Source organism: Adiantum capillus-veneris, chromosome 14 (assembly GCF_014529385.1).
Source record: "Adiantum capillus-veneris isolate H3 chromosome 14, ASM1452938v2, whole genome shotgun sequence".
Classification (NCBI taxonomy): domain Eukaryota; kingdom Viridiplantae; phylum Streptophyta; class Polypodiopsida; order Polypodiales; family Pteridaceae; genus Adiantum; species Adiantum capillus-veneris.
Genome location: NC_140944.1, coordinates 91977678 through 91994782, shown reverse-complemented (window position 1 = coordinate 91994782; position 17105 = coordinate 91977678). Strand labels below are relative to the sequence as shown.

Genomic DNA, 17105 nt, shown 5'->3' with positions numbered 1-17105 from the left:
TTTTGGTGAGAATATGGATGCTATCGTTCATTTGGTGAGCTTGTAATTGTGTAGCTTTTGATACTTCGACTTTTAGTAGCTATGCTCGCCCTTGGTCTTGCATCTTGATCAAGATCAAGGAAGATCTTATACCCATGGACATGTACCACGACTTTGGTGTGCAATTGGTTTTATCTGTCCTTTGATGTAATGTAACGGAAGAAAAGGAATCTATACTAATAGATAAAGGGAGAGGGAATTCCGGTTCCTCCCCTGACACACGTCAACAGCAACAGATTAATCCGGCAGTGTCGCTTGCAACGTCCGAGAAACACAGTGACACAAGGAGAAGGAAGAGGAGAGAGAGAGAGAGAGAGAGAGAGAGAGAGAGAGGGAGGCAGCGAAGCCGCCGGCTAAAGGAATTCTCCACAAGTTATGTACAATGAGCAACGACCCTGGAGTCTGCTGGAAGAGGGTCTCATATGGTTTTAGGTAGTGAGGAGGTATGGTTCATGATACATGTGCATGAAGCATGCCAATCGAATGGGTCCAAGTGTCGGTAAGTAAAAGGTCTGCAACTCTGAGGTCCAATTCACAAGTGTCGGTACGAAGAAGAGAGAACGGCCATCAGTTTGTGGCCTCGCACTCGGCCAAAGTTACCTTTTCCTGTTCATAGACTCGTGCCCAACTCGTTGCTACTTTGCTGCACATACGCACATACACCCATTCTCTGCATCCATGGAGGGCTCCCATGCCATCGATGGGTGATGCCCCCTGCCCCTGCCCCTGCCCCTGCCCCTGCCCTACCTCTCTCGAGGACCTCATGCTCAAGCTCTGTAGCCCTGATGCCGACAGCCAGAGAGAGGCCTCCCTCGCCCTCCGCAACCTCGCAAAAACCAGCTCCGTCCACCGCTTCTGCATCGGCGAGATCGGCGCCATCCCCTCCCTCATTACCCTCCTCTCTTCTCCTGATACTGAGACACAGACCCATTCGGTTACCGCCCTTTTCAACCTCACTCTCCGCAATGACGCCAACAAGGCTTCGATTGCCTCTGATAAGGGCATTGATGCAGTTGTGCAGGTCATGAACAATGGTGGGCTTGAGGCTAGGGAGAATGCGGCAGCGCTTCTGTGTAATCTGTCTCGATCCAAGGCATCTCTAAGAATGATTTGTGGGGAGGATTTGTTTAGAGGTTTGGTCGGTGTTTTGAGAGAGGGAAGCATGCGTGGGAAGCGTGATGCAGCAGGGGCTATGTACAACTTATTAACAAACAGGAAGAGCCGAGGTCTGGCAGTATCAGCAGGGGCAGTAGAGGCCCTGTTTCAGATAGCAGAAGACAGGGCATCAGGTCTCATAGATGAGAGCATTGCAGTGCTTGCAAATTTGGCCGGACACCGGGATGGCAGGTGTGAAATGGAAAGCCCCGATTGGATGCAGTGTTTACTGGCTTTGATGAGAGAGGGCTCAGAGTCTAACAAGGAGTTTGCATGTGCCCTTCTCCTTTTGTTGTGCCAGCATAGTAGCTCTGTAACTCAGATGCTTCAAACAATGGGCGCCAAAGAGCCGCTTTTGGCTCTCTCCAAATGTGGCACGGACCGCGCTCGTCGAAAGGCCTTGAACATCCTGGAGCTTCTGTAGTCTTTCTGATTGTTTCATGGGGCCCCGTTTTTCAAGGGAGAAGCTTTGAGGGCTTCAATATGATCTGTACAGCATCTGTCTATCCACCGCTGCATTTCAATGTACGTGAAATCCTGCACCTTGGTTTTCTTTAAAGATTTTGTGAAGATGTCTTCGTTGCTGTGGCTTAATGATCGAAGAGAGCTCGAAGTTGGCTTTCTGAAATCTTGCAAGCAACAATGAATAAAGGAAAGGGAATATGCAGGTCCACAGAAATAAAGTATCAGTTAGACTGGTTTCCATCCATTTTTACACTTGAAAATGGTGACTTTTTCCAAGGGATGGTTAGGGCTACCCTGCATTTTAAAGGGTTCCCCTATCTTTGCTATCATGCTGTTGTCCAACAAGCACCGACAAATTGTGTAGTTTTTGTTACCATCTGTGTATACCGTCAACATTTTACGAGCTTTCTTTGAGAAAGATAATTCGACGTCCGAGAACATGGTTCTTTGTTTGTCAGGTGAGTGCCTCTCTACTTGTGCTTATGCTCCCTCAAACAAAGGCAACAAGTTTTGGATTGACATCTTTCGTATCTAAAATTGGCGATGATTCGTGTAGCATAACAACAGTCTTAAGACATATACATGACAATGTAAATAAATAATTATCTTGTTTAAAGTGCTGTGCGAAGCAATGTCGAAGTGATAGTATAATACCTTGCTCTTCTCAACCTGAAAACTGATTTGCCCATCGATAATTGTGTTTCTTAGTGAAGCAGTGAATTCTTGGGAGCAATTGTGAATTGTTGGATAAAGCGTGTGGACTAGTGCCACATGACAAGGTAAGGCCGGAAAACTTGTAAGAGGCATCAATTTAGCATTGCCCGATGTACATGGAGGCCATTGCGCGAGATAGTATTCTATGATCTATCTCTATAGAGGGGCATTGAGGAGTGGGTAACACACACACACACACACTCTCTCTCTCTCTCTCTCTCTCTCTCTCTCTCTCTCTCTCTCATCCATTGTGACTTTTCACCTTGTTGATCTTGTACAGCTTGTGAAATGAGGTAATTTTAAGGCTTATGCAAAAGTTGTAAGACTGCATTGGAACAAGGATGATGTTTGCCAGTTAGATGAGAGCATACTCTTAAGGTTGAGGATATATTAGAAGCTGTGTAAATGTTGGAAATTAGAATCTGTGCATGTGTAGCTATTGTTTCTTACTCACTTAAGTAGGTCAGTCAAGGAGTTTGTTAGCCTTAGGGGCTTGGTCTTTTATCTTTTTATAAATGTGTGGTCCCACAATAATGAAGGGCTCCCATTTAGTGTTAGAAAAAAACCGGGGTCCAATGTATTTTAACCGGCTGAAATTCTAGAATCCTGGTTAGATTTTGAGCTTGCCTTGAAGAAAACCGGGAAATTTTCACAAATTTTAGTGTAATTACCGGCAAAAGCTTCAAAATTTGACTTAAAAATTGGGAGAACTTAAAGTTTGCCCTTATTTTCTTCGGGTTAGTGCTAGAAAAAAACCGGGGTCGAGTGTATTTTAACCTACAGAATTTCTAAAATCTTGGTTAGATTTTGAGCTTGCCTTGAAGAAAACCGGGAAATTTTCACAAATTTTAGTGTAATTACCGGTAAAAGCGTCAAAATTTGACCTAAAAACCGGGAGAACTTCAAGTTTACCCTTATTTTCTTCGGTTGGGGAAAATGTATTTTTCTAGCCCCGCCGGAGTCCCATTTGTTGGGTTTGTTGCTTAGAAAAGGAGCTCTCAAGAATACAATTATCTTTGTACCTTTGTACCTACCCTAGATGTTACCTTCAAAACACTTAGAATTCATCACTCAAAATGCCAAGATGTGAGCACATAGGGATCTCAGGTTATTGGCTTGCAAAGACAAGCCTTAGGGCATGGTCACGCGAGACCTTACTTCCCTTGGGGCCAAAGGTCGTCCCCAAGGACTTCAAATTTAATGGGATCCGCTTTTTGGATTACATAAGTACTCCTTAGTAAACGGTTGGATTTTGGGTGCATCTTTGGACTATTGGATATATCTTGCGGATTATTGCCACATGGCAATCTAACGAAAATGTTTCTTTATTATTATTTATTTTAGGCCCTTATGTTTCTCTCTCTTTAAAGAAGGGCATTGAGTCTTGTGTCAAGCACAATCTTTTTCATCCTCTTTCACTTGCGTTTTTTTTTTTCCCGCTTTCTTACAATGCTTGCAAGTGTTTTCAATCATTATTTTTTATGCTAGTGGAATATATTGTATTTTAAATAGTTCATTGCTACACTTTTCCCCCAAAAATATAATATTTTATTGTGATACCACATGTTTTAAAATAACAGCCACTTTCTATTTTTCTCTCTCACAAGGAAGCCTCAATAGCCGTTTGTAGGCCATAGTGAATTTCCACCGTATTTTTTCATGTTTCTCATAGTGGTTCCTTGCATTTTTTTTTTCAATCATTATTTTTATGCTTTTGGAATATATTATAATCTATATAGTTCATGGTTATACTTCTTTTCAAAACAACATAATATTTTATTGTGATACCACATGTTTTAAAATAGTTTCACAAAAAAGCCTCTTAATATGAAATTCTTCTAAATAAATTTATGTAGGCCATAGTGAAATTTCGCCTTGTTTGGCTTTCATTATGAAGAGAACTTGCATGTTTGTCCACTTATTTGACTTCCATTATGAATACAATTTTTGCAAGTTGATTTGATTTTCATATGTGAAGAAGAGTTTTGCAAGTTGGTCCACATTGCTTTTAAAATCTTGAGATTCAAATTTTTTTTTGATATAAATTTTAGTTTTGAGCTTTGTACAAGGATCTCTCTCTCTCTCTCTCTCTCTCTCTCTCTCTCTCTCTCTCTCTAGGTCTTGAGTTCGGCTCTCTTCGTTGGATAGATCTCTAAGATCTTTTGGGATAGTTTTCGACGACGTTAAAACAATCTTCTCCCCCCCCCCCCCCCCCCCCCCCCCCCCCCCCCCCCCCAAACAAAAAAAAAAAGCAAGCCATCAAGAAACTTCACCTTGTTAAAAGACTTTTTTAAATCACTAATTCAACCTCTTGGAGGTTAACCTTTAGTGTATGGTCTTGGCGGTCATTACATGGCAATCGTTTGAAGATGTTGAGAAGTCCACATCCTTCAACATCTTGCATGCACATTGTTATTCCTTTCCCTTGAGGTCATAGAGACCACATGTTTCCTCTCAAAAGGACAGCTTTGACTTAAATGTGGTTCTTAGTAGTTAATTGAAATTATCTTGTGATGGAGACAAGCCATCCTTGCCACTCAAATGAAAGAAATGTTTTTTCGGCCAAACAAAATTAATTTCCACTTCGAGTGGAATATCAAATCCCCCCTTCCCTCCCCTTTTTGCCCCTAGAAAAAAAAAAAAAAAACCTTAAAGAGAACAAAGTATTAGGGAGTGCATTCAAAGAAGTTTAATCCCTTGATGTGACATATTGCAATATTTTAATTCGAAAAAGAATCTTTTCATTCTTCACGGACCTCTCGAAGGTCTATTTCATTCAATTGTTTTCATTCTTCAAGCACCTCTTAAAGGTCCATTTCATTATTGGCCTGCAAAAGGCCATAGGGTTTTAGGTGCAAACTTGTTGCAAACTTCAGGCCGTTTGATGTTGTTGTTGGATTGCTGCCACGTGCCATTAGGTTTCCTAAAGTTTCATTTGACCCAACCTGCAACTTCTTTTCTCGTGCTGCTCCTGGCGGGTCGCATGCCTTTTTGCCCTGCTCCTACCAGAGAAGGTGGCGTGTGCAGTGGGTGCCGTCCTTTCGAGAAGATGGCGCACAGAAGGTATGCTCTTTTCGTGCTGCTCCTGCCAGAGGACGTGGTGCAGTGGTGCAGGTGTTCGATACGGCAGTGGTGCTTGTTTAATGCTGAAGGCGGGCGCTGTCTGGATGCTTTTCAAGATACTTGAACCGTATGCTTTTAGGGGCGACTGCATTCAATGGTGTCCTTGTGTAGCCTCAGGTGGTGAGCGCTATTCGTCTTCGTTTTCTATGCTTGAGAGCACGTTTTGGAATGTAATGCTTGGAATAGAACAGTCCACGTGCTCATTGTAGCTTGTATAAAAGGCCAGAAAAATGCAGTGTAATATCAAGCCCTTGTCTCAGCTGGTTGTTATTACGCTGTGTCGTGCTTTGGTAGATGTAGCAGTAAGTCTCAAGTTTTTTTTACTGTTGAGCTTTTGAGCTATGTATCTAGTGGAAGATTCTCTCTCTATCCTGCTTTTGTAAATATGCCAGCAAGTCGCAATCTTTGCTTTGATGTTTAAGCTTTGAGCTATCACTATTTGGTGGAAGATTCTCTCTTTGCTATCCAATTTCTATGTCTTGATATGTTGCAATTCCAAATTTAAATTGAGTCGAGTCACCATATGCAAACGGATGTTTTCTTCTGCCAAATGCTGTCGAAGAAGTTGTTGTCGCTCGTGAGGAGTTGAAATTTGCTGAGCGTCTGCCGTGGATTGCTTTGAGGGTTTGTGTGTTGTGCCTTAAAGTAGCTAGATCTTTTACTAACATGGCATCTGATGGTGGCATTGCTGGTGGTGGTGAAGGGAGTGCAAGCAATGCCTCGCCCAGTGATGGTGAGAGCATGGACTTCTCTGGAGGTTTGTTTCTCTGCCTTGTCGACGGTTTCTTGTATGCTTATGTATGATGATAATTGATTTGCTTGCGCTATGCTGGTCTTGGTTTTGAATGTCGGTTCTGGTTTCTTCTTGCTTGCGAGCGTCGCACTCGAAAACATTTCTTGGGCTGGCGTTCTTTTCCCGCTCCTGGCGGTTGGTTTCTGTTCTGCTTGGAAGTGATGTACTCGAGACGGTTGCGGTGACATCATTTCATTCCCTGCTTTTTTGAGATGGTCCTGTCTACTGTGGGCTAGTGTTGCTCCATTTGCTTCTGTTGCATTAGGAGCACCACTCTTTGAGCTGACTGTTTTCTCCATTGGCGGTTAGGTTTGGCATGTGACGGAGCAAGTCACAGAGGCCCATCCCCTTTCTATATTCTGTGTCACCTGCCCTGTCAACAGTTCCAACTGGCATGCAACCTCCTGTGTGAGAAAAAGCCTCGCTGGCTGTGCAATGATCAACAACACGTGGCCGCCTTGTTGGGTCAGCTCGCGACGAGCAATACGCAACCTGCCCGAGCTCCAGGAGCTTTCTGTGAGAACTCGACTTGATGCGGCTTGCTGTATTCGCGAAGTAGATCCTGCGCCACAGCCCCAATACGGGCACTATTGAAAACAGGGGACAGCCCCTTGCTGCCCCTCTAACCTGCTACAACTGTAAGGCATGTAGCCTCCTGTGTGGACTAATCACTGGCAGCACAGCCACCTGCTGTGCGCTCGATATACAGCCTCGCAAGGCAAGTCTCTGAAGCAACCCGAGTCTCCCCTGTTGGGTCAGTTGGCGACCAGCGCAGCACCTTGCTGTGCTTGACTGAATGGCCCGAGCGCATCTGCGGCGCCCTGCTCAAAACCCGTGTCTTTTGAGTTCTCTGTGCGAGCAGCCCCCTGCTGGAGATAATACACCAAGGGCTCGTGCTCACGTAGCGTCCCTGCTTGGGTTCTCGTTATGCCTTTCCCTAGCAGAGCCTTCCCACAACGAAGGCCTCTCGTCGGCTTGGAGCCTTAGATAACAAAGCCATAGTGCTTGTAATGGGGTGAGTCGGTGTTTTTGAGCTGATTGCTTGTAGTTCCTAATAGTCCAAGGACCAGAGCATCATTGAAGTACTTTGTCTATGCGAGGAAGGAGCGGCTTGATGTAACCAGGGTCGAGAATCTTATAACTGGCTTTCAAAAATTTCAATCCTTGGTGACCTTAAAAACAAATAATTCTAGAGACAAAGGAAGATTGGTCCAGTTGTCTATTAACCTGGCTACCAAGCAAGTTTGGCTTTGATGTTTTCTCCCAATGCTAGCTAGCTTTAAGAACTGCTGCTAACAAAGGTATTCATGGTTGATGGTTCTTACACACATGCATTGCTATTTTCAATGTCCTTTTGACTCCTTTGATGTATTATCTAAAATGGCTTATGTAACTCATTTTACCTTTGATCAACACATGCTGATTTGCTTTTTTTTTTAAAAGTATATCTGTAGCATTCTCACTAATTGATATGCTCTTTTGTAGCTTGTTCATGTTGTGGATGCTCTTTCACATGATGTAGTGGCAGAAATTTGGCAATATTTTGCATCTCAAGCTTTAATATTTCTTGCACCTGTTTTAAAGGCTTCAAATTCTTGGCCTATCCCACTTCTAGGCCATTTTTTTTGGATCTAGCTGTGTTGCAACATTAAGCCCTGAGGATCAACAATCTTTGGAGGCTGTGAAGAGACTTTGGGTTCTACTTGAACCTCAATTCATTCGGAGGCTTAGTAGGCTAGGTAAAGGTATTGCTATGGTTGAGCCATTGTTCCAAAGGCCCATTTGTTTTTTAGAAACATGAACCGTTTAAGTGTTTACAGTGAGATCAAAACAATTTCTCTTTGTCTTGTAGTACTCAACATCATCATTGTCATCATATATATGTTGCATTTGACATTCTACAAATCATTGGCATCTTTAACCAACAACAACAAAACCTTCAAGCATCAGGTCACTCACGTGTTTGGGGCCACAAAAGTGGAAGAAGTGAAACCAAAAATTTGAGAGCATGTGGAGTGGTCTTGATATAAGGAAAAGGTGGCATTGATCTATAACACGATGATCAAATGCATGAGATACATGCAAATAATGCTAGACTTGAATGGTGTGAAGGCAAAAGATTGCATTGGGGATTAGGGGCTCTAAAACGGCATAGAGTATGATCTACATCTCCAACAGCTATCGACTAGCAATCTGATCATGAATCACCCATGACAATATCTTGCATAAAGGAATAGGCCATCTGTGGCCCGCATTCGAACAAGCCTCCGCTGATCCATTGAGTGCAATGCTTGTCCTTGTGCATCCCGTCTATCAAGGCCCGAAAACGACCCTAATCCTCCTGGCTTAGCCTTGCATCGGCCAAGCGCATTTCGTTGTGCTGTTATCTCAGTACCTCCACGCATGCGGGTCATATCATAACCGAATGCATCACAATATTGGCTAGCTTCTCACGGGTCCCATACGACATTCTTCCCACATTTTGTCTCTCCACCTAAGTGGCCCAGAGGAGCCAGTGACCCCGCCACGGAGCCCCAGCCATAAAGCATCAAACACCTGCTTTCACCTGCTTGGAAGACCTCGCAAAGCCGCCCGCTTGGAGGGCCACCATTGGTCATTGCCACAACTTGGCTCAGGGTTCTCAAAAAGAAACCAGTCATCTCACATGCCTTCAGCTTTAGTAGGCCTTGCTCAATCCCATCGAGTACCCCGCTAGGGGGCTCCTTATCAACAAACCCAGGTAGCCCTGATCGCCATCCATGGCTTCGATGGCTGCCCCGTTCAACATTCCTCCCCGTGAGCATAAGGTCCCAATACCACAACACGAGCATCACAAAAAATCTGGGCTCGATCTCCCAAGACCCTCAATTACTGTCATGTTTGAAACCAAACTCGGCCCATACCATGTTACCTCCTTGCATTTTGCCTGGCTCTCTAGTTCAGGTTCCACTTGTCCGTGCCATCTTGACCATCGAGGAGATCACCTGCTGTATTGTAGGACGTCTCAGCTAAAGGGACAGCCAACCCTTTGGTTGCATCATATCTGGCCAGTCAAGCCAGGCCAGGGGGCACAAGGTCCTCAAAAAAAATTCAGTCCAAACTTTGCTCCATGCTTGCCATTCAATGGACAGTTCTCCCGTGTATCGAGTGAGTACAATGATTACGACTAGGGCACCAGTTCCTGTTGACCGCCGCTCACCTGCCCAAACCATCTGGATAACATGCTTGGCCGTCCGCTGATTCGCAGGACGCCTCAGTCGAGGGGAGTTTGAACCCTCCAACCTCACCACATCTGATCTGTCAAACCAGGTCTGAAAACCCCAGCTCTTACTGGCCAGGATTTGTGAATACTTCACGAACGGGCACCTCGCCCCGAGTGACAAACCCGAAAACTGGTGGTTCATTACATCTTCATCGAAGTACAATTGCACGCTTGCCATAATCTGCCCCTCCCTGCCAAGGCGCATACCCATTGAGGTCAACCCCAAAGGTGTTGCCTCTAGTTCCTGTAACCCTGCATAGACCCCACTCGACGACCCTCTGCCTTTGCTAATCATAGCACTAGCATCATGCACACGCAACGGTTCTCCCGTATCCCACAACCCCAACCTTTTTATGTTCTGGTTATACCTTTTCTGACGCGTCTCTACTTGCAACATCTTACAAACCCCAGTAAATCCAAGCCTCGGGCATCAGTCCTTCATTAGCTTTTGACTTATGCATGTCTACACAAGCTCGCATTTCCCCATCGCATGAGGGGAGTGAATCGGCAGGGTCCACCTCACGCTCCTTATCATCATCCTCACTTGAGTAACCCGCAGTCTTGCCACCTGGTTCGCAGGCCTCCATATGCGTTGCCTCTCGAGTAGAAGCTCATGATATTATGCATTGTATGAAAAACATTGAGAGACTTCGTTTTCCTACATGAGAAAATTTCTAAATCTTCTTGTGTATGTAACCTACAGAGGGATTTGAAACGTGACATTTTCCAAGATTAAACAACTTGCTTGCCTGCTCATCCAAAAAGAAATCACATTTGGCACAAGTTTGTTCGCATCCTTTCAAGAGCTTCGTTTCTACGCCTCATTCTTCCTTTCCTTTTACGAGTGTGCTGCTTGTAGGATGTTTTTTACTCCCTCTTTGCTTTGCTCAACTAGTCAATGCTATGGTTAATTGGATGCTTCTTTTTCTTTTCCTCCTGCAGAGCTGCGCAGGTTCGTTGAGTCCCCTCCATGTCCTGCAGGAGAACGTTCATCGCACCTGGTGGTGTTGAGCTCTGCCGGGTCGCCCCCAAGTCCGGGCTTCGAGGAAACCGCAGCTGGGAAGAGGTGTAGGCGTGCCTTACTTCAAGGAAGCTCTGCTATCGATCCCGCTAGCAGTGTAGGTATGGTCAGCGTGCACAATCATTCTTTGTGGAATAGGCTTGACGTGTCTACGATGTTCTTCGCTACAATGCACTCTTGAGTGTTGAGTTGTGTTAAGATGGTGCTCTACTTTTTTTTGCAGGCAAAGGATACTCTCCACTAGGGGAGGAGTGCGCACAAGCACCATCTTCGTCTCAACAAGAACTTCCTTGCCCAGCTCACGAATTAAGCAAAGCTGCAGCCTCACTTTCTGAAGTTGGCCAATCTTCAGCTGCTCACAAAGTCTTGGACAACGGCAAGCTGCTGGACAAAGGGAAAATCCTGTTAGTCAAGGAAACCTTGCCGCTATTCGCGATTAGCGATATAGATGAGGTTAGTAAACCTTTCTCCATAGAGGGGAAAATCTTGAATTTGTATGGCACATACCGTTCCATCTCCCCTGGGCAAAAGAAAAATGCACGTTACTTCAAGTTCGACATCGTCAATGCCGATTGTATCGACACGATCATGGTCGTCGTTGTGGATCCGTTCATTGAGACCTACACCAGGGAGCTCAAGATCGGCTTGTTCGTCAGGATTGATTGTCCTCTTGTGAGGGCTAAAAACCATAATGATGCTAGGTCAGCTTTGTTCTCCTTGCATGTCGGTGCGTCGACAACCATTCAACCTTGTGACCCATTCCCTGTTTCTTTAGCTTTCTATCCTGAGACCAAGATAAGCACATTTCTTGCTGATGCTGCAATTTTCGAGACTACTAGCCCACGTCCGCCCTTAGCGACACTGGCGTTTGTTGTCTTGCAAAGTCGTAATTTCCATCAGAGAATTGGCACTACATTAAGCGATTTGGTTGTTGCTGATGGCCCGACCCCAGATGACAAAGCAGTTGTATGTATCAGAAGCATTGGCTTCAGCGTTTCTTTCTGTCGATATTGACAAACCTTTTGTCATATGTAGGTCAGCTTTGTCAACTCTCGAAAGCATGACTATGATCAAGTCATGGCCCAGATGGCTAGGGAGGAGATTGTTATGTTTGTGGCTAGGAATATTGGCCTCTTTGTTGGCAAGGTGCGCACATTGTCTATTCTGGACGTCACAACTTTGGCCCCCGTGCGAGGATCACGCTTAAAGCAAGAATTGAACACAACATTTCATAGACAGTGTGAGATTCTCGCCTACAATAGAGAGGTGACTTTCCATGCTTTGTACTCAACCGGATAAAGACATCTTTAGTGGTCTTTACACGTTTGCTTTTTTTGTAGGTTGTGGGGACTTTGCACTTTGTGAACTTCAATAGAGCTCTCTTGCATTCCCAGTGCTCAGTTTGTGACTCGCCGAAGGTGAAGAAAGTTGAAGGCCGACTGTGTTGTTCTCTTTGCGATAAAGATCACGTCATCAACACGAATCTCAGGCTGGAGGCACAGATCCGAAGCAGCATTGACAAACGTGTTGTGGCGGTTCAAGTGTCAAGGTCTATGGTGGATCGTCTTTTGGCCTTGCCAAGGAGCTTTAAGGAGGTGTACATGGAGAGCATTCCAGAGGCGAGGGATATTTTGTCGACATCTGTTGTCGAGGGTGTGTTCAAAATTGGCACAAATGGGTCTATGATATCTTTCACTCCTCTGTTGGAAACCTAGATGCTTTGAGAGCATGGATTTCCATAGCTTTTGGCCTTTCACCACGAATAACTATGCTTCCTTACCTAGATCCCTCTACAATCGATGAACTAAATTTTGGCTTGTTCATTGTATATAGAGTTTCATAAGAAAATGGTATCCTGCTTTTGAGCCTTGTTGCCGTGGTGTCTCTCCATAACTCGCTCTCTACTCTTCCTTCCTCTCCATCTTTTCAACCTTCCAAAGCACTCTCTCTCTCTCTCTCTCTCTCTCTCTCTCTCTCTCTCTCTCTCTCTCTCTCTAACACACACACACAAACAAACACACAAGACGGCTGAATATTTACAATCTTTCTGTCTTTGCAATGACTAACTTGCCCGAACACGATGTCAATACCGTTTTTTCGGCACAGTTTCCGAACAATTCAGACATCTTCCTCGCACTACACCATCTCCAAAACTCGACAAGTGCACCACATGACCTTAGATCAAATTTGCTCAATGACTTGTTTGAGAGCTTCTTGCTTGAAAGACGTGCTGTCCCGGGTGCATGCCTCTTCTTCTTTGCTAACAGGGCCACTAGCGCAATGACGGCCACAAAATTCTCATCTTTGTATTCAACATGCGCCAACTCACTTGCTCTTAGCCTCGACGTGTTAACGGCCTTTGCTTGCTTTGCGACCTGTAGGTTAAAAGTGTATTTGAAAAGAAATGGAAGCATGAGAACAATCATCTTGGGGATGCCATCAAAATCATTTCTTGCAAAGGGCATTTTGCTCTTCGAAACAAGCAATGGCATCGCATACCTTCCCACCTTCACAACGTGCTCAAGCCGTGCACGTGTTGGATGGAAAGAAGATGAGGTGGCCACTTTGCATAGGCTATCCTTGTTGGATGAGGCTTTGCCTGATGTTGAGGTGGTCCGCATGTTCCAAGCCAAGCACCCACACACGTTGCATACAACCCAGGCCGTGAAATGCAAGCTTTCACGCCCGAAGAAAGAGAAGGGCCTTGTCACTGGTGCTCAGATACGACGCACCCATGCCAGCTTGAGCAAGCCAATTAAGAGATACAACAAAAGAATCAAGGACAAGCCCATTACACCCTGCGAAAAATGTGGACGCTTGCTATTCTGACGCCAGCTAACACGTCAGCTTCTATATTCAGTTGTGGGATCGACTTCGAGGAAGCGAAGACAGTATGGGGATGTGTATGTCTGCAGCCAGTGCAAGAAACACTTGACAAGTGATAGCAATCGCCTGTGGAGCTTGCAAGAGACAGGGTTCAATCCAACGCTTCCCTTCGTGTCAGATCTTAACCCCGTAGAGGCATGCTTGGTCTCCATTCGTATCCCCTTCGCCAAGATACGTGAACTGACGTATGATGGTCAATACGGGCTTAGAGGTAGCGTTGTTAATGTGCTTGCCAACTTGGAGAAGAGCCAGGCTGTGCTGCCTCGCTTCATTGAGGATGAGGCTTCTGTCCTTGTGGGAATCAAACGGAAGCTCGAATACGATAGATGTTACCTAAGCGGTGTTGTGCGACCCTTGCTCACAATGCGTGCAACCACTACGCTGTTGTCCACACCACTCTACACGAGAGAAGGTGTCATTATCAACGACAAGTGGCTTGCACACCTTTCTAGTCTAAGTATGGCTCCTACGAATACCCTTGAGGCCAATGCGCACGATGTTGAGCTTGAGGATGAACAAATTGATGTCATGCTTCATGCGGTCACAAGTGTGGCAGAGGTTGTCGATTACAGTGGCAAGATTCTTCATGTTGCGCCTTGCGAGGGCAATTCACCGTTGAACATCTTCACGGATGAGTATTGCGAGGAGTTGAGCTTCCCAACTCTTTTCTTCGGGTCCCCTAGAAGATATAGAGAAGCCGCAACCAAGGATTACCAAACAATTGCAAAGTGGGAGCTCCTGAACGTCGACAGAAGATTCGCCCTGGACATTGAGAATTTATTTTTCAAGTCTATCAAAATCATGTCACAACAAGTTGATTCCTCTGTTTGGGTGCGAATGCGCAAGGGAAAGCTAGCAAGCGCAGTGCTGACTGCAAGGCAAGTTGTAGAAGACACAAACATAGAGAGGCTTCTCAACTTAAGGTTAGGCTTCAGAGACTTTGAGGCATTGCGCACATCCCCCGACTACAAGGAAAAGATGAAAAAAATGTCTTCGCAATGATCCGACAACTTGGACCGCCCACATTTTTTGTCACGTTCTCCTCCGCAGAGCGAAGATGGAAAGAGCTTCTTGATGCACTAGAGAAGTTAGTCCCGCTGAGCCAAGAGCCCGCGGAGAGCCTGAGCTCGTACCAACATCGCCTCATTCGTGCCGATCCCATTGCAACTGCTCGTTTCTACGTCAACAGGTTTAACGCAATGAAACGGTTGTTGCGGACTGATTCCTCCATATGTGGCAAAATACGAGACTTCTTTTTCATCACGGAGTTCCAAAGTCATGGTAGCCAACATGATCATGGTTTTTTGTGGCTAGAAAATGCTCCATCACTCACAACACACTCAGATCAAGATATTGTAAAGTTTGTAGATACCCACATTAGCACAGATGGATCCATCTTGCCCAATGACCTTTCTGAATCTTACAAGCACAAGCACCATAAGACTTGCCTAAAGAAGAGCAAAAGTTGCCGTTTTGGATTTCCACGTTTCCCCATGCCATTCACAACTATTATCCGGCAAGGAATACTTGAGTTGAACATAGCTAGACAAGGTAAGCTTTACTTGCAACGAGTCGAAAGACAACTCAGCCAAATTGATTTACAAAATGCCCCTACATTTGAAGAATGCCTAGAACAAGTACAACTCTCCATGGAACAGTACTTGCTTGCATTGCAAGCAACTATCTCGGGACCCACTATTTTCCTCAAGCGCAAACCAAGAGATATATTCACAAACAACTTCAACAAGTCAATAGCTTCGCTTTGGAATGCAAACACAAATATACAGTTCGTGCTAAACGCACATGGAGCTGCAAGCTACTGCACCTCATACATGACAAAAATGGACAGTACATTAATAGAAACAATCAAGTCACAGGTTGATCACTGTGTCGCAAACAATGCAACAACATTGGAGAGACTACGAAAAGTTGGTAGCACAATCCTTAACACACAACAGATTAGTTCACAGCAAGCTGCTTACATATGTCTCTCACTTCCATTGCATAGCTCCTCTAGAGAATTCATATACATAAATACTAATCCACCTGAAGAGCGTGCTCTTGTTCTCAAAAAAAAGAATGCCTTACAAAAAATGCACCCCGACACGACAGAAATCTTCTCTGCCTCCATCATTGACAAATATACCTCCAGACCACACTCTTTCTTTGCTATGTGCTTGGCCCAGTTCGCTTCCACAACCAAAAATCCCTCCAGGCCTGACACGTTGCTGCGGAGGGCACGCATCATACGCTACGTTAGATACAATAAAGCCAAAGACCCTGAAAACCACTACAGAGAACAATGCCTTCTCTTCTTGCCGTGGTCAAGCAATGAGAATGAGCACCTACCCGAAGGTTCTTCTTGGATCGATGTCTACACTTCGAACATTGAGACAGTGAAAAACAATGAATCACAGTTCGTTGTCGAACCAGCTTTGCTCGACAGATTTGCAACAGCCATCACAACCTCACGCATCACGAGAAGTGTAAGCTCCTTGAACGATTCCGACAATGCCAACGTGATGATCAACACCCCATCAAAGCAACCGATGAAGAAACCAGTTGATTTGCATTTTTCCAAACATATTGGGATGACCAATGAGGATTTCCACGCATCAATAAAGAAGTTAAACCCACAACAACGACTCATCCTCGATGATGTCATGCTCAGAAAACGCATAGCGCCGTCAAGAAAGATACATCTCTTCCTCACAGGTGGAGCAGGCACTGGAAAAACATTCACGTTGCTCTTGCTAGTCGAAGCCCTCATTCGTTTCTACACACATAAGTTGGGCCACAATCTTGACTTTCCTAAGGCACTCCTGATGGCATATACAGGCAAGGCAGCATTCAACATTGGTGGTACAACTATACACTCAGCTTTACATTTGCCTTTGATAACTACGGCACACACAAGCCTCGGAGCAGAAAAGCTAGATGCATTGTCCTTACTTTATAAAGACTTGGAGCTTGTAGTATTTGATGAAGTCTCCTTGATAGGATCAATTGTCTTCTCATTGGTTGACTCACGTCTTCGTGCCATTAAGAGAAAACATGACCAACCTTTTGGTGGCCTTGATGTCATACTTTGTGGTGACCTCTGCCAAGCTAGCCTAGTCAAAGGCTCTTGGATATTCACAAGCAAGTAGCCTCTTCTAGAGGCGATTGCACCTTTGTACTGGCATGACTTCCCTAAGTGCTACGAACTAACGATGACAATGAGACAAACCAATGGACAGTTTATAGAGTTGCTCAACCGAATGAGAATTGGCTCGCACACCAGCAGTGACCTTGCATACATTAACAACTCCTTCCACAGAGAGTTGCCTGCTGACATAACCATATCACACCTATTCTACTCTAACAAGGCAAAGGATGAACACAATGAAAAGTTATTCACACAATTGCCCGGTGAGCCACACATATTCAAAGCAATTGAGAAGCGTGCCCGTTCTTGCAGCAAAACAATACCAATTCCATTGGATGCCAGACAAACTGCAGGTCTCCAAGCAACACTGTGTCTGAAGCCAGGCCTAGTAGTCGAGCTATGCGCTGGAAATTTGGACATTCTCGACGGCCTCGTGAACGGTGCAGAAGGCGTCTACAAGCTCTGCACTACATTCTCCGACACGACATGCCTTCGGATT

General features: G+C 45.0%; 3 protein-coding genes and 1 pseudogene across 3 annotated transcripts; 3 read left to right on the top strand and 1 right to left on the bottom strand.

The window, feature by feature from the left end:
• The first annotated feature begins 625 nt into the window (after window positions 1-625).
• On the top strand, window positions 626-2275 carry LOC147442763 (uncharacterized). Its single transcript, XM_086528816.1, has one exon. It carries the CDS (start codon window positions 731-733, stop codon window positions 1616-1618), a length of 888 nt encoding a protein of 295 aa, XP_086384942.1. The 5' UTR covers window positions 626-730; the 3' UTR covers window positions 1619-2275.
• Window positions 2099-12405, top strand: LOC147442761 (uncharacterized). The gene is made up of 6 exons (XM_086528815.1): window positions 2099-2117; window positions 10494-10673; window positions 10796-11299; window positions 11348-11538; window positions 11608-11838; window positions 11913-12405. The coding sequence occupies exons 1-6, from the start codon at window positions 2099-2101 to the stop codon at window positions 12285-12287; spliced, it is 1500 nt and encodes a 499-aa protein (XP_086384941.1). The 3' UTR covers window positions 12288-12405.
• LOC147442762 (uncharacterized) lies at window positions 8494-9135 on the bottom strand (annotated as a pseudogene).
• A 2051-nt stretch (window positions 12406-14456) lies between the features above and the next one.
• Window positions 14457-16607, top strand: LOC147442760 (uncharacterized). Its single transcript, XM_086529421.1, has one exon. The coding sequence runs from the start codon at window positions 14457-14459 to the stop codon at window positions 16605-16607; it is 2151 nt and encodes a 716-aa protein (XP_086385547.1).
• Window positions 16608-17105: the final 498 nt, after the last annotated feature.